Consider the following 25,137-nt stretch of genomic DNA (forward strand, 5'->3'; position numbering starts at 1 on the left):
ATTATATGAACATTTTTATGACTATATGTATGTCATGTTCCTGTATGTAAAATAACAATAAATACATGTTTTAAGAAACATGCCAGAGTCAGAACCTCTAGGCTAATTAGGGAACAAAAATGTTCACAAGGAATAGTTTTCAAAAGCAAGTTTATGCAATGTTTTTGTTGGGTGTCATCAAGGAATTGTTTCATTGATGACCTTTGACTTTTAATATATGCACTAACATTTTCAAGTAATGCTTCTTTTTTTTTTTTAAAGATTTTATTTATTTATTTGACAGAGAGAGATCACAAGCAGGCAGAGAGTCAGGCAGAGAGAGAGGAGGAAGCAGGCTCCCTACTGAGCAGAGAGCCTGATGCGGGCCTCGATCCCAGGACCCTGAGATCATGACCTGAGCCGAAGGCAGCGGCTTAACCCACTGAGCCACCCAGGCGCCCTCAAGTAATACTTCTGAAGAATGAGGCACTTCCCCATTCCTTATCACTACTCAGATACCACATGCTGCCCTTGCACAAGTTCCAATTCATGGGCTCTAAGCAAATCAGTATTTTCTTTAAAATCTAGGGTGCCTGTGTGGCTCAGTCAGTTGGGCATCCAACTCTTGATTTTGTCTCAAAAGTCAGGATCTCAAGGTCATGCAATCAAGCCCCATGTCAGGTTATGTACTCAGCATGGAGCCTTCTTGGGCTACTCTCTCTCCCTCTGTCCCTCCCCACATCCACTTGTGCTAAATAAATAAATAAAATCTCTTTTTTTTTTTTTTAATGTCAAGAGTATCTGAATATTTTAAAAGGTTTCATTTGGATTACAGCTAAGGCATCAAATTAGCCAAGTGCTGTACCAATAGCTAAAAGGTCTATTTCTTCCCTTCATAACTTTAAGTCCATTTCAGAGACCTACCAGGTAAACATGTATTTGTGATCAGTTGTTGTATCCTAAATATTCAATAAAATTTTTAAAACAATGTTTATCTGGTAAGTTTCACTGTTGTATAACTTAGAAAAAAAAGCTCACACATTTTCCTGGTTCTCAGTCTTATTACTTGTAAAATCCAAAGATTGGACCTTGTAGAATCTCGGTGAAGTCACTCGTATAATCTCTGTGAAGTCACATATGTTTAAACCTACATACCTACACACACACACACAAACACACAAACACATAAACACACACACAAAACCAATCTCCATGTCCCTAGCACCAATCCCCACATTTATTCAATAAATACTCAGTCAATGAGCGAACCATTTAAGGAATTATCAATGATTCCCCAAACTGTAAACCCTTGTTTGCACTTTCATCTGATTGGAGGGAAAAAGAGAGAAAATTAAGGACGGGGAGATGAGTTTTTCATAAAACTAACACTTCATTTGATTTAGGAACTGTATTTTGAGTATTTCTTCCCTACATGTCTGGTGTTAAAATGCCCATACCACTTATGAAATGATGGTGATAGTATTTTGTAGTTATTTTCACCATAATTTCCTTCCTTGGCAAAATTGGAAGTTAGTACCCTATGTTGATCCCCCCATTCTTCAATTTCTTTACAATTTTTAATCATCTTTGAAACCAAAAGTGGGGTGAACCAAAGGCAAGATAATTCCTGAAGTGTCCTCAAGCTCCAAAATTGTAGGAGATAAACTTTTCTTGCCATGTGGTTTGAACCACATAAGCTCAAATGGGGAGTCATTCAGCACCATGGACAGATCTCCAAAGGGGAGCCCCTCTTGGGGAACAAAAGGCTGGATTTAAATGAGTAGAATGCAATGCAGGCAGTCTTCTTGTGAGCACACAACTCCAAGTCTAATACCTAAATTAATGAGTTTAAGTCTCCATTTAATGAAATATTCAGATTATGATTACACTTAGTTTCATTAACTGCATTCTCAGAATAATGTGATGGGGTTTCCTTTTCAACTTGTAATTAACTTTATTGAGAATTCTTATTGGGGTTTTTCAAGCAGCTTCCTAAAACCCTATTATAAATTACTTTAATATATGTATTATGGTATTAAACTATTTTGCTTCATTTCATATCAGCTGCTGTTGTTTTTTTTTTTTTTAAGATTTTATTTATCTATTTGACAGAGAGATCACAAGTAGGCAGAGAGGCAGGCAGAGAGAGAGAGGGGAAAGCAGGCTCCCTGACAAGAAGAGAGCCTGATGCAGGACTCAATCCCAAGACCCTGAGATCATGACCCAAGCCTTTGGCAGAGGCTTAACCCACTGAGCCACCCAGGCGCCCCTGTTATTTTTATTTTTTTTTTAAAGAAGAGAAAAATTTAGCACTAATCCTGAAGAACAGCAAGCTGACTGAACTGAAAAGAAGACCCTGAAAAGAATCTAGACTCAACTACTTCCAGGTAATCCTGAAGTTTTGGTCTTCCCATGTCAGATAGGACATTTTTTTATTTTCCTGCGAAAAGCAGTGTGACCCTAGCCGAACAAAATCCCTTCCTTCCTTTATATAGTTTGTATAAAACTAACCAGACCTGCAAGAAAGACCTATATTCTATTTTTTAAAAAAGATTTATTTATTTATGTTGGAGAGAGAGAGAAAGAGCAGGGGAAGACGGTGAGGGAGAGAGGGAGAATCTTCAGGCAGACTCCCCACACTGAGCATGGAGCCTGTCTTGGGGCTCGATCCCAGGACCCTGAGATCACGACCTCAACCAAAAGCGAGAGTCAGCAATTCAACTGACTGAGCTGCGCAGGCACCCAGAAAGACCTATATTCTAATCCTGATAGATCTCCCCTCAACCAAAGGTGAGGAAAATCAGCACATGGAATTTTTCTGCTTTCACGATGATTCTTGGAAAGCTGTTAGGGTGTATTTCTCGTTCAGAATGAAATATCAATTTCTCAAAAGAAATGTCCTAATCTCTTCCCTCTCCTTTGGCCCCGGGTGTTTCGAGGAGGTCTCCTGCATGCTCCCATAACATCCTGACCTTACTCCCATCATGCTTCTTTGCAATTACCTATTTATTCCACTGTACCACGAACCCCAGAAGGATAGTTCCCATCCTTGTAACTCCAATTCCTAGTACACTGCCTGGTTCATGGCAGGATTTTAGTAAATATCAGTTAAATGTTGACGGACTTGATGGAAATTTTAATGATGACGAATCAGACAAATTGGCTAAAATCGGAGTCCTCCAAAACGGAAATAGTGACTTTATCTCAACTGGTCCATTTTCAAAGATTAGTATAGTCTAATCCAGTGATTCTTAGCAGAAATCAATAAAGGAGAACAAGAGAGATTTAACTGGAGCCATCACCCGTGTAGGTCTTTGGGGAGGGCACAGGAAAGGTCAGGAATACAGTACAAAGCCTAAAGCCACAGAGAGGTGGTGGGTTCATGTTTGCACCCATGTATAGGATCTGAACTCCTTACTGAATATGTCTGTGGCCTTAGGCAGGTTTCTTAAACTCTCTGAGCCACAATCTTCTCATCTATAACATGTGGGTGCAATACCTGTTTCTGTTTTATTTTTTTACTCCTTTTATATCCACACTAAGTGTCAAAAGCATAGTAGGCATGTTGCATCATTTAATCCTAATGTATAAATAGAAATGCTGCCCCAAAGAAACTGAATAGTAGAAGCCTATTCCTTGGTATGGAAGGAAGAGAACTTGGCATCTTTTAAGTTAAACAGGATACTGTGATGGGTACCTAGGCTTTCTTTACAAATAGTCCTACAGCTGCTTTGAAGCACTCTAGAAAAACAATGCGAATCTAATTAGGCAATGCCCTGTGGTCAGCATTAGTAGCAATTTTTGAAAATAGTCCAGGAGGCAGCTTACAGAAAGTGGTAGGTTTGGTTTTTTGTTGTTGTTGTTTTTTCTTTTAAGAGTTGTGTTTCTCTGTTGCCTGCACACACACATACACTTACCCTCACACACACACACATACCCCCTCATGCATACACAATCTCATTTTCTGGGTGGAAACACAAGACATGTTTGAGACCATACAAATTCCTACAGGTCCGGTCTGCCACTGTAAATAAAATATTAAAATCAATACTCCCAACAGAACAAAAGCTCGTGTGGTTCAACAGGAATAGCAGAGAAACATAAGACAGGAACAAATGTCTAAGAATGGGACAGCTGCTCCGACGGAGCCATTTCCTTGGGAAGAAATTGACAGATTCCTCAGTTCTCATTTGCATCAAAACCATTAGTAATAACAAACACACACATCCACACACACACACACATGCAGATTGTGTTATCAACTGACACACAGAGTGAAAACATTTTCACTTTGAAATATCAACTTCACAAGGAATTCGTGCTGGTGTGTATCGCTGTCCCTTCTTCATAGACCATATTAGCACTAATGTTCACTCATTCCACAAATAGTAATGGTAGCGGCCAACATTTACATGTTACCAGCCATTACGCTAAGTTCATTATATGTGTTAATGCATTTCATCTTCCTAACGATCTTGTATTTTGCTCCTTTTATAGTCTGGGACACAGAGGTTCAAAGAATTAATTTAATTTTTCTAAGATTACATAGCTAATAGGTGACAGAGCAGATAGCCTGTTCAGTTACCCCTGAGACCGACCATGCCCATATGCCCCACTCCCTCATTGCACTATCACAAAGTCACACTGGACTTAGCAGGCACCATCCCCATGTCAGAGACTCATGTGCGACACAGAATATATCAAGAAAAACCCAGAACTCTTGGTCTAAAGCCACACAAAATGGACTCAAGCCATTACACTTGTTTTTGGCTACAAATGTGTTTAGCTAATCCACTTACAGAGCCAACTCCTAACTCTTATTAACTCTATTTTCTGACCCATGTGCTGAAGCCATAATCGTCACAGATCTTCAGACGGCGCTCTCTGAGCCTGCCTGACTGTGGAAAAGAAGGGTCCCGTTTCAGAAACAAGAGTGTTGGTAGCCAAGGCTGGGTTGAAAAGCGTTAAAGCCTCGCAGGAGTTGGAATGCCCTGGGTTCCTTCAAAATTCAAAATCCCAAGGGTCCTGCTAACAGATTCCACTGGGCTTCTTAAGGGGATTAGGCTTGGGGTTCATCTTTCCATGCATGTATTTGTTCTTTTAACAAACATCTACTGAGCCCGGTATCATCTCACTGGAGATACAGGGGTAAATGAAACAGACATGCTCCCCCCCAACAAAGCTTCAAACAGCAATTTCCACCCCGTTTCTCAGGCCTGGCCTTCTTGGAGAACCCACCCCACCATAGTCACGACAGGGACCAAGATAATCTCCATTGCATCCCAGTGACAGAACCAGAGTCAGACATTTGATCCAGGGGAAGCCAAGTCACTGGCTGGTGAGAAACTATTCATTTTCTCTCTCTAAATAATATGAATTAAAGACACAGTGATGATGTGCATTAAAGACAAAAGACCGTGATGCTTTATTACTCATTCCACCGATTGAAATCCCAAAGGTGGCTCTGATTCCTACCCTTCCTGAGCCTGGATATTCACCAGAAGATATCCCCATGGATATCCAACAAATTTCAGGCTATGTAGTCAGAGGGACCTGCGTATAAATCCTACTTCCCCCGTCTTTTAACTAGGGCACTGCGGACAAGTTCTTTCATTTTAAATTTTATTGTAGATATTTTCAAATACACACAAGGACAGAATGAACCCCTCTGTATCAGGTCACCCAACTACAATAATATTTTCCCTCTCCTGTTTCATCTGTCATCCCCCACAATGTTATATTTTCCTGGTGATTTTTAAAGTAAATCTCAGCTATCATGCGAGGTGAGTTCTTCCCTTTCCATAAAACCCTGTTTTCTCTGTCATAAAACAGGAATTGCAATACCCCTTCCGTGGGCTTTGTCATTCTTTGGACAAAAACATATGGGGCTGCTGCTGTGAGCCAGCCCGGTTCCCACAGCATGTGGGGCCGCTATGATAGTACAAAGTGTTTGTTCTCATGGAGTTTATGCTATAGGCATAAATAATGAGGAAGAAAATTCCAGAGGGAACAAAAGTTATGAAGAAAATAATGGGGAGATGGGGAACAGTAGGTGACTTGGGGGCCTCTCCAATGAGGCTTAGGGGGTAAGACATAAAAGCGTGGAGGCCCTGGGAGCCGGGACACTCAGGGTCTGCCTGGCCCTGTTTAAATTCCAGCTCCATCCCTGAGTAGCTGGACACACTATGCATAAGCCATTTAACCTCTCTGATTCTCAGTTTCCTCACCGTTATGAGGTCAAAACAACAGTACCAACCTAATAAGGTTTTCAAGATTCCATGCATTTGGGGTTTAGAATGCTATGTAAGTTCCTGTTAATATTTTGCTATCTTACATATGTTTGACTCTTACACACCTGCCCTGAATAGGAAAGTCCCCTGATTTTGAAAAGATGGTTGGGAATATCCGGGCCAGCGCCTCCAAAAGTCAAGTATGTGACATCCGGGTATCTTGGTAAATACAGACAAATGAATGGAAATTCATTTGGCCCTAGATAGGAGCTGTGCGGCATCTTTAGAAACTAAACGGCGAATCTGCCTTGCACCTAGTTCTTTGCACCTAGTTCTTTGTAAACCCACTTGGGAATGGTCCTGGGGCAGGAGGGCATGGGGTGAGGCCAGAAGGGGAGCCCGGTCTTTCTGGTGGATTCTATATCCTGAAATATCAAGTTAGCATTTCTCCCCAGTTCAGGGTGAGAGCTCTCCTGCTCGTTATGCTGTTAAATAAATGAGGGAGAGGGGGCATCCATCCAATTCCAAAGAAGGGCTGCATGTTTGCGTGGAATGGGAGGGTCCTCTGTCCCACAAGTCTATGTGAGAGCACAGTCAGTACATCAAACGGGTTCAGTTCCAACAGTGACCAGGTGAATAGTTTTATGTGGCTGTTTTTATAGACACTGGGAGACACTTTTTATACTATGGCAATAAAGGCTTTGTAATTGCTGCTGACTTATTTTTAGGGTTGTTTTCAGTCTTCACCACACCGTTAAACAATACTGCCAACCAAAATTCTACTACCGAGTCAGCTGGACTAAAGACAATGCAGTATCCTGGAGTGGCTCCTGGAACCGAAAAGGGACGTACGTGAAGAAACACCGCGAAATTCAAACATTATCCACACAGCACAGCTAAAGATAACATACTAATGTTGATTTCTTTGTTTTGACAGGTGTACACAGCAATGTAAGATGTTCGCATTGGGTGAGGAATATACAGAACTCTGGGTGTTATCTTTGCAACCTCTCTGTAAATATGAAATTATTCCAAAACTGAAACTGCCTTTAAAAAAAAAAAAAAAAAGTGTTCTGTTGACACAAATAAGTTGAGAGACATTGATCCGGACTCTCTCCTTGTAGCCACGGCCCTCACTCCCAACGCCCATTCTTAAGACGAAAGGGAGCCTATATTTACCCCACACGCCCCGAAAGGATGGGGAATGTCACTGGCAGTCTTCGAGGCTGGGGTGGGGGAGATAGCAGCACGTTCATAGCTCTTGAGGACAAAATGTGCCTTCAAAAGCAAACTATAATTATACAGAAGCTGAAGAGCGTTTGCGAAAAAATCACTCTCTCATCTGAATCTACATCCTGTTCATCAAAGAGGTCGAGGCCCTTTTGATTATCAGACTAAATATTTTTAGGCAATATCACTGAATGCCTGGAAAGAACATGAACGGCATCAGCTGAAGAAAAATCCATCTTCAGATAAAAAGGCAAGTCTTGCCTATCACAGGAAAAATCAACCCTAGGAAATTGATAAAGGAAAATTGGCAACATTGCCCCCCATGGAAGCTTTCTGCCCTCTTCCACGTGCCTCTACCTTAGTCCTTCTCTACTCCCTTCCTTCTAATTATCCACTGACTTTTCTTTCTCTTAGCACTGGACCAAAGCACAATGGGAACACCAGAAAGGGGTCTAGCATTAGCATTAGGATGAAGAAAGAGAAATCGATGGAAAAGACGATTCTCTAAAAACCGTCAAGTGGGTCACTGAATAAAGGCAAAAGTGACATTCAAGTTTGGACTGTCGAATTCCCGGTCAAATATGGTCACTTGAATGTTTAGTGAAGCACGCCCCAACAATGGCATGATGGGCACCTTTTGGGTAGATCACAAATTTTTTGTCATTGTAAGTCTTCATCGTTCCCACGATGTCCGGAAAAGGTTTCTATATTCAATAGATGCATTCTAATTCTGGCATCAAGAACTCTCAGTTGGACTGAATTAATTCTCTTCTAGTTCTCTGTGGGTCAAAATGGGCAGTGGCAGCTGCATGGTTTCTTGAACCCCTGATAACTGATAAACACCAGTCATCGAGGCCTATCCTCTCAGTGAACTCCCCAAATCACTCCTTCTCCTGAACATGTAAATTTTCTCTGTGTCTATAATATATAAATAGCTCCTGTGAATCAATAAAAAGACAAAATCATTTCAAGGAAGCCTATCATTACTACCAAGCACTGAATTATTCACAAAAAGTGAACTGACTGATATAAATCTGTGGAAGGGCTATATGCTTCTTATTTTCCAGATGTGCCCAAGAATTCTAAGAAATAAGGACTGGATCAACCCAGCAGCAATATATGAAATTAACATCTTGCTAATGCAAGAGTGCAATGCTGGCATACACCTGGAACTCTCTCCTGTAGTCTCCCACGAATGCTCTGGTATAGATCTACCCAGTAGAATATTACAAGACACATTTCTTCTAATGAGTGTAAATATCAATGATGACTGAGAGACACAGAGTAAAAGCAAGAATCGTAAACAAATCCAGTTAGTCTGTCACAAGAGACTTGTGAGTTACTCAGTGACTGGGACACCCATCTCTGAGCAGTAATTTGCTTTCAGCACAACTTCAGACAAAGGTCCCTTATTGAAACAAGATTCGTTAATGTCCCTTGCCCTTTTGCCTGATGCCATGATGAAACGTGGGTGACTTCAATGAGTCTTTTATTGCAATTGAGTGCTGGTTCAAAAATCATCGTAAAGATCGAAACGTCACATGAGAAATGTGTTCACAGTCACCGGGAGCAGCCAGGAACTCAACACCATTTCAACTTTGTCTCCTCCATGACGGAATGTGCTCACCTGCCATGGCTGGAACCAACATACATCTAGCTTCAACTGATTTCCCAGGGACACCTTTTAGAGAATGTCCTCATTTCCATCAAAGCCAGACTTGGGCTCCGCAACTGCCGTGTCACAGTTGGTGCAATTAACTGTAACTTTCAGGGCTGTGAGATTCGGTCATAAAACTTCCAACTGCTGATGCATTTTGCTCCAAAATGTGGCTATTTCTCCTGCCATTCTACGACCGGGTTCATAAATACATAATGTCGAATTATTTAATACAATGACACCACAGTGGCCCATTGGCAAACTGTGTAAACATTGACTTTTCAAATATACTGCAACATTTCCCCGAGGCTTTGAAAAATTATCACCAGGCAGAATCAGAGACTTCGCATCACTTTTATCGAATACCAGAGATTCATTCCTCTACCCATCGAGCATAAAAATTCGTAGCCAAATAGTCCAAAACGATGATTCAGCAAATAAAACCCCAATGCAACTCTGGTAGTGGAGTTTCAGCCAAAGCAACCGAGACTCTAACATGCATGATGTGTTTAAGAATCTCCAGCCACAACTCAATGGGTGTTTTACATTGTCTGGCTTTTGTTACTTTAAACGAAGCCCTCCAGGTTATTTTAACATGGGAGTTACTTGAAAACATAATTGCTAGGAATAAACACGGGAGTACACTATTGTCAAAAACTAAACAATCTTGCCCCCCCCCTCATTAGTCAGTACATCAGTTCCATAACATCGTTTGGAACGATGACTTTTGAAAGGAAAGAAAAATTGAGGGAGCATACAGAGACTCCCAAGAATTCCTACTGAAACATAATAGCAAATGTAGCATTTTTTCCCCCAGCAGAAAAATGGAAGGGAATTTGCTACAGTTGAATCACACATACCCATCCCAAACAACTTAACCGCAACTGAACGCCCCACACACAAACACGGTGCATACACACACAGGGTAGTTTGTGATGTATTTCTGCCAAACTCTCTTTTGAGGAAAAGGAGATCAAATTCTACTGAACTACTATCAGATCAGTGAAAATAGTATGAAACGCGAAGGTCACCTCAAGAAATAGACAAATAAGCAAATGGGCCCTCTCTCACCGATATCCCCCATCAAGAGGGACCACTAAAATGGCTAACAGATTACCTATCTCGGATGAACCAACCAAGTCACCCATCGGTTAACAAGGTACCCAACCATGATGAACCAACCAAGAGAGCCATTCGTTAACAGGAGAACCAACCGTAAGAAACTAACCAAGGGGTTCGCTCTTTAACAGAGAAACAAACCAAATGAAATCTGACAATACCAAACAGGGCTTCATCCCGGGCAGATGAAATTAAACTTCTAGCTAGTCAGCAAACAGCAAAGCTCTGTGTGAACCCAAACACAGACCACGAAATCTAGACACACGACCCCTGCATGGGTCACCAAGCGGGGCTGGGAACGGACCGCACGACTGTACTTACGAAGATTATTTATGGGGGTTCTGGTATCCATGTTTTCATAATGCTGGACATGAACCACAATGTTGAGGTCCCTCTCCATGTGGTCAGGGTTGCAGTGGCCCTGGGGCCTCATGACATCTGCAAGGGCCCTGAAAGAAGAAAGAATTTAAATCTGTTCATTCCAAACACAATGATTGGCACCTGCTGTGCTCGGGGCACTGGACTTAGGAAGACGAGGCCCGACTCCACGGAGCTACCATTCTAGTTAGGGGAGGGAGGGAGGAAAAGACGTGAGGAAGGAAAAAAGATCGCTGCAATTAGAGGTTACATAAGGATTTTGTGCCCAACAGTCCACACGCTCCTCACAACATTTATGAAAGCAGCATCAACCACCTCAAAGAGTTAAGAAGATCCAATGAAGAATCTATGTAATATGTCTGTGCCCCATAAACATAGTCCCCCCCGCCATAGCTCATGCTAGATCCCACACATCATGTACAATGATGGCCCACTATTAGCAACAAATATTCCTGGAGTACTTACCATAAGCTGACCCCCATCCTAATCGTGTTATGTGCCTTAATTCAACTAAGGATCATATGAACACCTTCTGAGGTTTTTGACTCCTCCTCTGCAGATGAGCAAAGAAAGGCTCAGAGAGGTGAATTAACCTGCTAAAGGTCACACAGCCAGTTGTCCAGGACTGAACCAGAGCCAAGGCACAGCTCTGTACACTGCGTGCAATGGGTTTCCAGCAGCTAGGGAGGATTCAGTGTGACCCAGCCCCCGCCCCCACCGCGTTGGTGCCCCTCTCTATCAGGAGCTGGGATGGAGGGAAAAGCATACAACCTGAGTCACCAGCTGTGTCTTGGGCCCTTCCCAGTTATCATCCTGTTTAATCTCCTGGATGCTCATCCAAGGGCTGATATATTTTACTACTTCCCAACAAGTAAGACAACAAGGTGAGAGGTGTTAAGGGGCCATGTGGGGCTCCCAGGGCTACTGTAACAACATACCACACACTAGGTGGCTTCGAACCACAGAAATTATGGTCTTGTGCTTCTGGGGCCAGAAATCCAAAATCAAGATGTTGGCAGGGCCACGCCCCTTGGGAAACCTGTAGGGGACTCCTCCCTTTGATTCCTCCTGGCTTCTGCCGGTTGCCAGAATTCTCCATCTTCCCCTGGTGTGTGTCCCACGTTCTCTTTCAAGGACACCAGTCATACTGGGCTAGCGGCCCACCCTGCTCCCGGGTACCCTCGTCTTAAATCACGACATCCGCAACAATCCTGTGTCTAAATCATGTCTCGTTCCCAGGACCACAAGATCAGGACCTTATAAAAGACTTTTTTCAAGGGCTGGTGGGGGAGGGAGGGGGCTGGCACCCAATTCAACCAGAACAGTGACCTTCACAATTAGATGTAAACTTAGCCAAGCCGCTCAGTGTTCACACACGGAACAGAACAGAGACAGCTGTCAACGGGCATCTCTCCTAAGGTCTGACCTCACCAACACACTGACTTCTCTTCACCTGCTCTCCATCGTGTCTTTATTTAGATGTGATTACCCTTGAAGGGTACAGACTGTTGCAGGTATAAAATTGCACAGGTGTGAATAATGACTTGAGCATTGTTTTTGCCATAAACCTCATGTTGCTTTCTCTTTGCACAACATGGGGGCTAGCCATATCGAGAAATGTATACTTCCTTCATGCTGTGGTTTCAGGGTCGGGTGGCAGAGAATCAGCCCTGCTTATCCACTTCCCTGGTTAGGGGCACCTCGATGGTCAGCATCACCCCTGCCTCCGTACACAGTACTCATCCAGGCCTCCTCTCGGGGGTCCACCCCCACAAGCCACAGTGCCATGTTTTCCAACCCATCCCGATGCTCTTCATGTACCAGAACACTCCAAGTCCACATCAGGGGAGACAGAGAAGAAGGTGAGCTCTTTGAGTGAGGCCCACGCATAACCACCTCTGAACGCGACAGGCCCAGGCTGCCTGCTGAAATTTACCTCCCTAGAGCCCTGACTCTCAGATAGGTCCACCAACCAGGATCCACATCCTCGCTGGGCACGTTTTGAAATGCAAATTTCCAGATCCACCCAGACCCACTGACTCCAGAGGCCGGCAGGGCCCAGCCACCTGCGTTTTCTGCTGCATGTTCAAGTCTGAGACTCTGTTAGGGTAGCAGAGGCCCTGAGCATGGCGGAGTGGTCGCTCACAGGGTGACGAGATGATGGCAAGATTCCCACATGAATTAGAGGGAAAGATTGAGTCCTCTAAGAGACAAGAGAAGAGCAACTGTGCATTCATTCATTCCTTCACAGAACTGACATGTCCTGCCCACTCTGTGCCAGGCACTGTTCAAGGCTCTGGGCATACAGCAATATGCAAGGTGGAGAAGACCACTGCCAGCCTGGAGCTTATATTCTAGGGGACAGGATAGGAGTATGAATGTTAAATAAATCAACGAGAACTGCGAAAATTTAAAAAAAAAAAAACAAAAAAAACAAAAAAAACCCAGAACTGTAACAGAATCAAGAGACACCCATACATAGCAGCATTATTCCCAACAGGCCAAGAGTGGAAACCAACCCAAGTAATGAATGGAGGGACAAACAAAACAGGAGATATGGGATAGAGCATGATTCAGCCATGAAAAGCAATGAAGTACTACGCCTGGTACAACGTGAATGGAACCTAGAAACCTGATCCTCTGCAAAGAAGCCAGACCCAGAAAGCCACAGAGCAGATGATTCTATTATATGAAATGTTCAGAATAGGCAAATCCATAGAGATAGAAAGTAGATGAGTGGTGGGGGCAGGGTCTGGAGAGAGGGAGGAGCGGGGCTGCTGCATTCATGTATACAGACTTTTGATAATGAATAGGTTCTGGGATCCCAGAGTGGTGTTGGTTGTTCAACTTTGTGACTATGCCAAAAAAAAAAAAAAAAAATCACTGAACTGTACACTTTTTTAAAATTCTAAATAAAGAGAGAAGGAGAGATAAGGTGGTCAGGAAAAGCTTTCCTGAGGAGGAGACATTTGAGTTGAGTCTTGAATGGTGAGGAATTGGTCCCATAAAGATGGAAAGAACCTTCCTGGCAGCGGGAACAGCAAGTGCAAAGGCCCTGAGGCAGGAAAGAGATCGAATATTTGAGGTACCAGAAAGAAAGCCAATGAAGCTGGAAGATGGCCAATAAAGAAGGGGCAAAAGGAGGCGCATTCAAGGTGAGGCTTCTCCTATCCATTCGATGGAGCAAAAAGCTGCTCAAGTTAACCCAGCTCATCAGAGCAGGGACCACGATATAAACCTGAGTATCCCTGACATTGGAGTTCAGCCTCCTTCCCTGCTCTGTGCTGTAAGCAACATCTAAACCTCAACAGGGCCACAGGAAAGGAATGTCTGAGGCAAAGGGTACATACCCTCTAAACCTAATTTGCCTTTTTCCCTTCTAAACAGGTTCTTTATCATGAGCTTCAAGGGATCTCGGAGCCCCTCTGGAATTTAATGTAAATTTTGTGCATTTCTCTTGAACAGGAAGCCATAGCTTTCTCCCAGATTCTCTAAAGAGTTTCCCCACGCAAGAATTTCAAAATATTCAGTCTTTCAAGAAGTTAGCAAAGTCAGTCATTGGGACAATCGACCACAAACTTGGTCGGCACTGCTTTCTACAGATCCCTTGGGCTTCTCCTGAGTCTGGAAATTCTCGAAAATCCAGCCCAGAAGCCAAGGTTGCTTTTCTCCCAAGGTAGCCCCTCGCAGAGTGTGCAATGGAAATGAGGGTTCCTAAAAGGCCTCCATATCCTGGAAAAGCAGTCTGCAAGGTTTGGGTCGCTCATTTCAGGGACCACATAAAATGATTCAGCATCAGGAAAGGAAATCCAAGAACTTCTGTGTGTGGTCTTTAGGGGTTCAAGTAAGAAATCAATGTCATGTGTGTAAGGATGCTGGAGCCCTCCCTTGAACTGCCCACATCAGACAGTGAGAATTGGAAACCTCAGGCCCAGGAGGGCGACTGGCAGCGGCACCATCATTAGGGTTCATCTGCTACATCCAGCTCTGAGCACCGCGAAAGGGACTATGCAGCTAAATTACTTATCTACTTGCAAGTAGGCTAACCATCACCAAGCAAGCATGTGGCTTAAAAATGTCCCCCAAAATCCACAGCCTGAAGATCACATTAACAGAGCAAACCCAAGAATACAACAGAGTTGTACAGCTAGCTCGTTGCAAGGATAAACATGATGACTGTCTATTCAGATCAAAGCAAAGACAGCCCAGAACAATCCAAAGTCTCATGAGAAGGATTCAAAATATGAATTGTTTATTAATGGTCAACCTTTGAGAAACCAACTGATGATTGCCTGACATCATCACACTTTACAACTAATTTTGAGATCAGATTTATTACACCTTCAGCTCCATTTGAAATTTCTGTTTTCATATATGCTTTATAATGCACCTAAGAACTATTGGCAGGTAGGAGCACAAACTTACTAGTAAAACAAATGGGCATGTATTAGGGGATATACTAAAAAACACGTTAAAACTCACATCCAAAAACATTAATAAGTAAGACAAGGGAAAGAACCAACTATGTGCTGTAAGCCAAACAAATTCCCCAGGATCTGTCATCTATTTGTGGCAATAGTTTGGGTGTTTCTCAAGCAAAGTGCATTCATGTTACCTAGGGCTCTTATTAAAATGTAGACTGGTGGGCGGGGTTGGGGGGAGCTCCTGGGTGGCTCAGTCAGTTAAGCGTCTGCGGTCTTGCAAGTCTGAGACAGGGCTTGAGATCTTTCTGCTCAAGCACCCAGGTAATGAAAATGCTGCTGTTTCACAGGTCACACTCTGAGTAGCAAGATCCTAAAAGTACTATGACGGCCAACTTTAAGTGTCACTTTGACGGAGCCAAAAGATGCCCAAATATTTGGTTGAAAATCATTCTGGGTGTGTCTAAGAATGTGCTTTTGGATGAGATGAATATTTACATCAAGAGACTGGGTAAAGCATATCATCCACCAGCATGTGGGTGGGCCTTGTCTAATCAGTTGAAGGCCTGGATAAGGCAGAAGGCTGACCCTCCCCTGTGTAAAAGGAGATTTTCCTGCTGGAGATCCTTCAAACTGGGATGTCAGTCCTGCAGATTTCCGATTTCTAAGGCCAAGTGCACATAATGTATCTCTTCCTTGATATCTCTTCACCCAGTTCAGAACAAGTACATCGAAACATTACCATTTTTGAAGTCAGACGATTCCCTGTTGTCCCATAGCTCTCAAAACAGGGCTGGGTATGCCACAGGTACTCAGTAAATACCTGCTACATGAATATGTGAAAGAGTGAACGAATAAAAGAGATCCTTTCTTATGGAAACCAGGAGGTCAGGAAGCAGAACTCTGTCCGTGTCAGCTACCGTCCTGGGTGCTGAGGATACAACAGCAGAAGAGACTCTGGTGTCCCCACAGTCCTTCCTGTGGACAGTAATGCAAAGAGACAGATAATAAACTAGCAAACCAGTAAATGAGTAAGTTAATTTTAGGCTATAATGTGAAATGAAGCCAGTAATACCCAGCGATGGGTTGGAGGGGCAGGGGCGGTGGAAACTGAGCCTGAGTAGCCAGGGACGGTTTCTCAGAGAAGGTGGCACTTGAGCTAAGACCTGAAGAGGAAGAGCCAGCATGTGAGGTCTGACAGAGGAGAATTTCCGCCACGCCAACACAACAGCTCCAAGGTAGCCTTGAGCTTGGTATATTTGAGGAACAAAAGAGAAGGCTGCGTCCCTTTACTTTCCAATTACAGTGAGTAAATAAAAGCCCCCAGCATTTCCAAGCAGAGCCTAGAGTCCCAGCATCTTGCTTCAAAGCTTCCAGGAGTCCCAAGGTCTGAACCGTGGTCTGACATTTAAACACTTGAATAGGATTCCGCAGCATTTCCTCTCGTATCAGAAGCAGCTTTTATTTATCAAGAATACAAGGATAATGAGTGGGAGGTAACTTTCTGACGGGTGGTGGCACGGGTGTAGATGAAGTTCCTCCGACTTCACTTCGGCTCCAAATATGTGCATTTTACAGTTTACGGTATACCCCACTGAAGATCATTCTAAAATGCAAGGCCTCGGGCACCTGGGTAGCCAACTCTTGATGTTATATGATCTATGATCTCAGGGTCATGAGATCGAGCCCCCCACATCAGGCTCCATGCTGGGCATGGTGTCTGCTTAAAAGTCTCTCTCTCTCTCTCTCTGCCCCTCTCCCTGCATGCTCTCTATCTCTAAAATAAATAAATAAATAAATATAATAAAATGCAGGACTCAGTGCCCAAAGAGAAGCAAATGTACCCTGTAAGGAAAAAAAGAGTTGAAAGAGACTTTTCCATGGTCGACAGGTTACCCATGCAAGGGCTTCTCTAACCTGGGGAGCCAGTCGAAGCCATAGGAAAACCACAGATGGGCAAAGAGGGGGAAGCTGGAGGGAGAGAGAAAAGGCAAGAGAAGGAAGAACATTTATCACTTGATGCCATTTCTTCGCAAGGGACTCCAGCTCTTCTGAAGCGTGTTTGAAACACACACAAGACACTGGGCTGCGTAATGTGCCCCTTGGATTTCTGATTCTGTTTGAAGGCGGGCAAAATAATGACATGTGTTCCCTACTAGCTTCAAGGGTATAGAGCTTCAAACATGCGTCCTGGCCCCAAGGTCATTTCTCATCAATGCGTTCTCCAAGAGGGCTGGCCCTGCCAGGGGCAGATGCAGAGAACATTCCAGGGCTTGATCTTATGGTGGCTCCGTGAACAAGCCCCACTGCATGTGTTGCTATTTGCACAGCTTCAAGCACTTCTTTGTGATCTGAGACGGCAGGCGTCCTGCATGTGTCCGCTCAAAGGCAGTGCAGCCTAGTGGTCAGGGACCTGTGCTCTGGCCTCGTGCTATCTGGGTTTGAAGTCTGACTCCTCCACTCCTCCGGGGAAAGCCATCTGTGCCTCTTAGAAGGCAGACATCTGTGCCTCAACTGGGGAAGGAAATTTCATGAGAAGGGACACACAAGCTCACTACCGAGGGTTCTGCAACATCACCTAGGCCAACACTTTGCAAGGCATTTAATGTGGTCATCCATGGGTCTTCTCTCTTATTCTGAACTCCTGCTAAGCCTAGAGGACTTGGGACACCTGACGCATGTCACACAGCTAAAAAGAAATAGCAGAGCAAGGGCTAGGTGCTGAGTTCCAGACTATAGCATTTACTTCTTCAGCAGAAATGGGATAGAAAATTCTAGCAGGAGGAGTTAGAGTCCCTGAGCAGTGACCATAGGAGGTACTGGGCTAAGAGCTTCCTAAGCCTGGTCTCAGCAAAACCTCGCAGAAGCCTATGACATAGGGATCATCATGATCTCATCTTACAGACAAGAATCTAAAACTCAGAGAGGTGAAGGGGCACCTGGGTGGCTCAGTGGGTTAAAGCCTCTGCTTTCGGCTCGGGTCATGGTCCCAGGGTCCTGGGATCGAGCTGAGAGCATCGGGCTCTCTGCTCAGCAGGGAAGCCTGCGTCCCCCTCTCTCTCTCTGCCTGCCTCTCTGCCTACTTGTGATCTCTGTCTGTCAAATAAATAAATAAATAAAATCTTTAAAAAAAAAAACTCAGAGAGGTGAAGTCACTTTCCCAAGGTCACACAGCTACTCAGTGGCCAAGCTGGACTGAATCTCAGGCCATCTGACTTGAGCCCCCGCTGCTAAGGCTGGCCTGACAGCTTCTCCATGGACTGGGGCGGGGAGGGGGGGGTGGAGACCCAGGCAAACCTGCATGCAAGGTTCCTAAAGAGGGAAGTACCCGCTCAGCGGCCACCAATGGTTTCCATCAGAAAAATTCAGGTCCAGTGTTGTCAGACCTGCCAGTTTCTCCAGAGAAATCAGAAATCAGAAATCTGGATGTCGGTGTGATAACGCCAAGCTTTAAAGGTTGGCAATTGGTTTTAAGTTGGTTTTATTTTTTTTTTAAGATTTTATTTATTTGACAGACAGAGATCACAAGTAGGCAGACAGGCAAGCAGAGAGAGGAGGAAGCAGGCTCCCTGCTGAGCAGAGAGCCTGATTGTGGGACTCGATCCAGGACCCTGAGATCATGACCTGAGCTGAAAGCAGGGGCTTTAACCCACTGAGCCACCCAGAAGCCCCTTGAGATGGTTTTAAAACACAATATATAATATAGACTAAAGAAATTTCATAGCCAGATGAGTGAACCTTGACTGGATCCTCGTTTGAAAGCCCAAGCTCTGCAAGACATTTTTTGGCATGACTAGGAACATTGTAATCTGATCGGCGATCTGATCATACATACGGTGGAAACTCCGTCCTTTCTCTTGGGTGTGCTACTGGAATTTTGGTGCGTGGGAGAATGTCCCTGTTCTTAGGGGATCCATGCTAAATTATTCAGGGATGAAATGTCATGTCTGCAACTGATTTTCGAAAGCTGCAGCCCAAAAAACAAAGGAAAAAGAGAGAGAGGACAAGAGGAAGGAAAGAAGAGAGAAAATAAAAATATGGAGAGTACTATAAAGCGAATATGACAAAATACGAATGATTGTCCCGTCTAGATTAGTAGTTCCTGACTGGGGAGTGATTCTACCCCTTGATGACATGTGGCTACGGCTAAGGATATATGTGTGTGTGTGTGTGTGTGTGTGTGTGTGTGTTTTACTGTCACAGCTGGGTTGTGGGGTGTGTACTACTGGCACCTAGTGGGTAGATCCCAAGGAGGCTGGCAAACAGCCTTCATTGCCTAGGACAGCCCCCCAACACCGAGCATGAGCCGGCCCCAAATGCTGGTGGTGCTGGGGGTAAGAAACCTCACAGGTTATTCTGGAGTTCTTTCTTATTATTCTTTCAAGTTTATTTTTGGTTTTCGGTTTGTTTGTTTGTTTTTGTATGTTTAAAATGTTTCACAGTTAAAAAAAAAAAAAAAGTAAGAAAGAAACTTAAAAATAAGAATAGTATAGTAGAAATAAAGTGCGGATCCAACAAAATTTGTCTGTGGGGTTTGGTAACCATAGCTGGCCACCTTTTGCAGTCCCTGCTTCCAATACATAGTGGCTGGATGTCACGCTGCTGTCGCTGGTGAATGAGGGTCTGTGGAGTTCTTATATCAGCGTGAGCAAGACCCCCACAGCTCCTGGAATTACTGACTTTCTCCTGCTTTCAGGCCCTTCAGCCCAGAAGGAGGCAGGTCACAGGCCCAGGACTCTGAGCCTGAAAACTGACATCACCGGGGCCTCTTCTGGGATCACACAAGTGCAAGGGGTCACGAGAACAGCTGGTGACATGGGGACAGCCAGGGGCTGTACGTCTTTGAAGGGTCAGGCAAAAAGAGAAAAAACCCCTCCTCCCACTAACCCTCAGGGCCCAAGACAAAATAAATTAAGGGGCTGCAGAAAAGACATTGGGTTCACCTGGAAGCCACCTTAGATCCTCTCTGAGGCCAAGTTCAGGGGTGCTCGCCCCACCCAATTCACCCCTCAGCCACTATAGGCAACAGCTAATGAGCTCCAGCTGGGGCCTGGACTCCAAAGGATTCAAGGCATCCACTGGGTAAGACGCATCTGGAGGGTCCTGGGGTTGGGGTGGGGGGGGGGGGCAGCCACTGCACCACAACTACACAGAGAGCCCTATACATGCAGACAACACACAACAGAACGTAAATCAGAGAGTCAGAGTGATTAATTCCTCCCTCCCCAACTGTGTGCGATAGTTCCAAACTCGGAGAACAGGGTTTGTGAAGGCGGAGGGCACTTTTTACGAGCCATTCAGGGAGCCTGTTCAATGCGGATCTCTAGGACTCATCCCAGAGGTACAGGGATCTGCAATCCCTCCTGGACAGAACAGGAGAATATGCATTTTGCATTTTTAGGAAGCGCCCCGCCTCCCCCGCCCCGAATGCTCAGGGAAACTGAAAACAGCCAAAACCAGGGTGCTCGGGATTGCAGTTTCCCCGTGTGACCTTGGGCCAGCCACCCAAACTGGATATCCTCACCTATAAATGTGAATTAACAGCACCCTGTCTCACAGCTGTGAGCACTGAGATTTACACACACGCACTCACGCACGCACGTGCATTCACACGTACACATGTGCGTGCACGTGCACACACCCTAGTACGGTGCCGGGCAAACGTTAGTTCCTTTTCCTTACTAGTGATCGGCCTTGCGCTGGAAAGCCTAGAGAGCTTCACAGAAGTACACAGGCTTCACGCAGCCCGGAAGATTCTGATCTAAATTGTCGAGGGTGGGGCCCCTAGCAACAGGATTTTTTTTTTAAAGCATTCCAGGTGGATCCGAAGCCAGGGTTGAAAATTATACCCTGGAAACTGCCAATAAAAATCAGCTATTCCTGGGGGCACCTGGGTGGCTCCGGAGGCAGAGCCTCCAACTCTTAATCCCAGCTCAGGTGTTGATCTCAGGGTGGAGAGTTCAAGCCCGGGGATGGGCCCCACCATGGGGGTGGGGGCGGAGGGAATCAATTGTTCTTTCTGTCTTAGAGAATGCACTTCCAGTGCATTCTGGAATTCCCAAAATGTGTACAGAGGAGAAGCCAAGTGGAGGCTGGTACCAGGGGGGCTGGGTGCCCCCGGATTCCGCCCCCAAGGAGCCCTTTCTGGGTACCTGCAGAAGAAAGTGGCTGCAACCAGCTAGGCTGGGTGATTCTTTTTCTCCTGACAGAGCTGCAAGGGGGCAGGACAGGGAGCGAGTCCCTGCTGGGCCCTCAGGTCGGCCTTGGAGCCCGGTCTCCACAGAAATACCCAGATCCAAGAGGGCCTGAAGCTAGCATCACTTTCTCCCCCAGACGTCCAAAGGGAGCCGCCCACCCTTAGCCAGGCTCCCACCTTCTCACTTCCCTTCTCCCGCCCTTCCTACCCTCCCCCAACCCCCACCCAAACACCCAGGAGGGCTCCTTTAGGCGCTGGTTTGCAAGGAAAGGGCTCAGTGGATATTTCGGCAGAAGAGTTAACCAGAATCTGCAAGGCAGCCTACCTATCCCTGGGTGACTCTCTCCCTACCAAGGCGACACCCGCCGCCTGCCGCAGTCCTCCAGTCTCGGCGCTCCTCCCTCACCTTAACACAGACCCCTGGAAGCTATAGGGATTGGCGGGGACTGCGGGGACGCGAAGCACCGGCCGCTGGGGCTGGTGACGGGGCATCTTCGGGGTTGCAGGAGGTGGGCGGGGCCAGCGTGTTACTCTTACTTGGTCAGTGTTTCTTGAATACCCTCAGAGCTGACTTTGTGCCTCAAGACCCCGACAACCATCCACGCCTCTCTGCTGACCCAAACCACGACCAACTTCTTCATCTCTTCCCCCAAATCCCTCCTCACTGGGCGGGGAGGGGGGGCGGGGGGGCGAGAAAAGAAAGTCATCGGATACTCCGCGTATAAATAGAAAATAATTACTGGTGAGGTGGTAATGTTCCTTCGCCTATTTTTGGTGGGTCTCTTTGTTCAGATTTTTTAGGCAGGCGCACGGATTGCGTGCATCCACACGCGCACACATGGGCCCCCGCCGGAGGTGTGGGGAGGGTGTGTGTCTGCGTGTAGTGGGGCGACACACGGCGACCCCGTTGCCCACAGTCGGAAAGAAGACGAGGCTCGCGCCCAACCACCCAGCGGCTCGAAGACTGCCTGTCGCTCTTCAACCCCGCCCGCCCAGACCTCACGCCAACCCCGGCCTCTGTCGGGTCTGGGGGCTGCGTCCTCGTGCCTGTGTCCTCCGCCTCCAAAGTTACTGGGTTGTGCGAATCAATTTAGACACTTTTAAAAAAAGCAAAAGGCAAATAGCTCCATTAATCCCCAAATGCCTTCTCCCATCTGCTGCGACTTGCTCGCGCTGGGACTTGCATAATGAATAAGGCAACCGGGAAAGTTGACGAATCAGGGTGTTGGGGGGCGGCGGGGGGGGGCGGTGAGCAGGGCTCCCGCCCTTGGAGTTCACGCCAACCCTGCCAAGGGGCTCAGCGCGCAGCTGAGGCCACGGCCCCCAGCAGGGAGAGGTGGTGACGGGGGGGGGGGAAAGGGGCGAGGGTTTTGGGAGGGAGGGGGAGGCAACCGAGGTCCCAATTCCAGGGACCTGGCAGCTCCGGGAGAGCGAGGCGGCCGCTCCAGGCAAGGCTTTTGTTCTCGCCCTCCCCTCTCTTTCCACCTCCCTCGCCTCTTTTTCGCGAGCCGTACGAGTTGCAGGCGGCACACACTCCTTCCCTCCCTTCCTCCCTCACACACGCGCGCGCGGGCTCACACACGCCCCCCTTCCCTTTCGGGCTCGCCTGCCCTGTTTACCTAGAGGCTAAGATGTGGAATCCGAGCCGAGGACCCCTCCCCAAAACCCAAAACTTGGGGGCCGCGGGCTCCCGGGCTGTGTCTCCCGTCCGCTCCAATCCTAGGCGGGAGGGGGCGGCGGGAGGGTGGAAGGGGCAGAGACCCCCGACACACACACATACACACGCTCAAATCCACACCTGTGCGGAGCTCAGCGCCCCCTCTCCGCGCTCCCAGCCGAAGTTGGCTTTCCCGGGCGACCTCCCCCAGGCGAGACGCGGTTGGGGGCGGGGGTGGGGGGGGCGCCATTGCCCGGGGAAAGGTGGAGAGGGAAGAGCGGGGTGCGCGGCGCCCGGAGGGGAGGCGGAGGGGGGGAGGCAGCCCACCTGGACATGTGCTCCCTTTGGGGCCGGTGCGCTTTCTCCAGCCCCAGCTTGGTGAAGATGCCTACGAGCACCATGACGGCCACCACCCCGCAGATGATGTAAACGATCAGGTTGGTCTTGTCCTTGGTGGGGTCGTGCAGGGGGTCGTCCTTGCGCGCGGGGGGCTTGCCGGTGTTGAGCCAGAGCGGAGTGTCGTAGTTGGTGCAGGTGCTCTGGTTTAATCGCCGCTTCTTAAACGTGCAGCAGAACCGGAAGCCACAAGTCCCGCAGCAGAAGATGAAGTCGCCCGAGCTGCAGTTGAACGGCGGGTCCCACTGGCCCATGACATCGAAGTAGCCCCTGCAGAAGTCCGGCGTGGGCGCCCGGGTGGGGGGCGCGTCCGAGACCCCCGCGCCCTCACCGGCCTCTCCGGAGGCGCCCCCGGAGCGGTTGCCCCCCGCCAGCACTACCACGCCGCCCAGCTGCGCCAGCTGCCCGTGCCCCGCTCGCTCCTGCGCCCGGCACACGCGGGCGCACAGCTCGGTGAGGAAGCAGCCGAGGAGCAGCCGGAGGACGCGGCGCATCGTGTCTCCCAGCCCGGGCTCGGCCGCTCGGCCGCCGCTGGAGCCGCTGCAGCCGCCTCTCGAGGCGCGGCCGAAGCTGCCGAGGCTGCTGCCGGGGGCTGCGAGCCGCCGCGGGCCGCACATGCAGGGAGCGGCGCGGGGCGCTCGGTGGTCGGCGGCCACTGCGCTCGGCTCAGCCCGCGTTCGCCTCCAGCGCGCCGCGCGCCGAGGGGCCGGCCGGGGAGGAGCGCGCCTGGCCGGGCGGGGGGGAGGATGAGCGGGGGCAAGCGCGGGGTGCAGGTCCGGCCGGCTACGGGGAGAGGCGGGGGCCGGAGAGCAGGGGAGAGTCGGTCTGTTCGCGCTTCTCCTCCGCCGGCGGCTTCGGACCAGCCGCCCCGCGCCCGCTCGCAGGATCCCTCTCACCTCCCCAGCTCGCCAAGTGCGCTGGAGAGAGCGAAGCAACACTTGTGGAATGAAGGGAGGGCAGGAGGGAAGGGGGAGGGGGAGGAGGGCGGGCAGAGGAGGGAAGGGGGGGGTGGAACGGGCGCGAGCTCGAGAGGGGCGGGGGCGCGGAAGAGGTGACTCGGGCGGGCGGGCGCGAGTTGGGGGGCGTGCAGAGCTGAGCTAGGCTGGCGGGCGGGGAGGAGGGAGCTTCTTCGGCAGCCGCCGGGGCTCGAGGCACCGCTCGGGTTTCCCGGCAGGTGGAGGACCGCTGCGGGACCTCCCGCGCCCTCTCTGGGCGGGAGGCGCGGCTCAGACCTGTTCTGGGCGCAGAGGCGGCTCCGCCCGTGGCTTTTTCAGGCGTGCGTGCGCAGGAGCTGCGGCTCGAATCTGCCCTCCAGGGAAGGGGTGACTCGGAGGGGATAAGGACAGACTAAGTGGCTTCCACTCCAAGGCAGACGGGGGCACAGTCTGAGCAGGCTCGCCCTTTCCAGGTGCACCGGGCTACCTCACCCTTCCCCCGACTGCGCCCTCCAAGCCAGGCGTGCCTCCCGGATGGTTCAACTCCCTGGGACAAGCCGAGGACCAAAGCTGAGCTGTGAAGGCGGGGTGGCAAGCCACTGGGCCCGGGGTAAGCACCCCCGGGAGGGGGCCCCGGGACGGACTATAGTCAAGGAAGCTCGGGGGGTAGGGGGGGAGGCAGCAGATAAGGCCGAGGCAGTGGCACGTCCCGCGTCCCGGATGCCTTTCCTTGGGACTCTCCCAGGTCCCTGGACCTGCCACTTTCTGTCCCTCTACGACCTCGCAGCGTTCCCTGCGTTCCACAGGAGGGCACACCGCGGCGCCGCCTCTGCGCGCCCAGATCTGGTGCAGCGCAAGGCCTGGGCACCCGGCCTCAGCCACCCTCCCGTACCTGGACCCCGCGCGTGGGTCTCCGGAGCCGGCTGGCCCCTGTGCTCA

General features: G+C 48.2%; 1 protein-coding gene across 1 annotated transcript in view; it reads right to left on the minus strand.

The window, feature by feature from the left end:
- SHISA9 (shisa family member 9) overlaps positions 1–23,765 on the minus strand; it is a 272,561-nt gene extending 248,796 nt beyond the window's left edge. The window contains exons 1-2 of the mRNA XM_059415974.1: positions 23,195–23,765; positions 10,537–10,664 (exon numbers count right to left, since the gene is read on the minus strand). Of these exons, the coding sequence (XP_059271957.1) occupies positions 10,537–10,664; positions 23,195–23,757 (691 nt within the window). The 5' untranslated portion in view covers positions 23,758–23,765. The remainder of the gene's footprint in view (positions 1–10,536; positions 10,665–23,194) is intronic.
- Between the last annotated feature and the right edge of the window lie 1,372 nt (positions 23,766–25,137).

Source organism: Mustela nigripes, chromosome 11 (assembly GCF_022355385.1).
Source record: "Mustela nigripes isolate SB6536 chromosome 11, MUSNIG.SB6536, whole genome shotgun sequence".
Classification (NCBI taxonomy): domain Eukaryota; kingdom Metazoa; phylum Chordata; class Mammalia; order Carnivora; family Mustelidae; genus Mustela; species Mustela nigripes.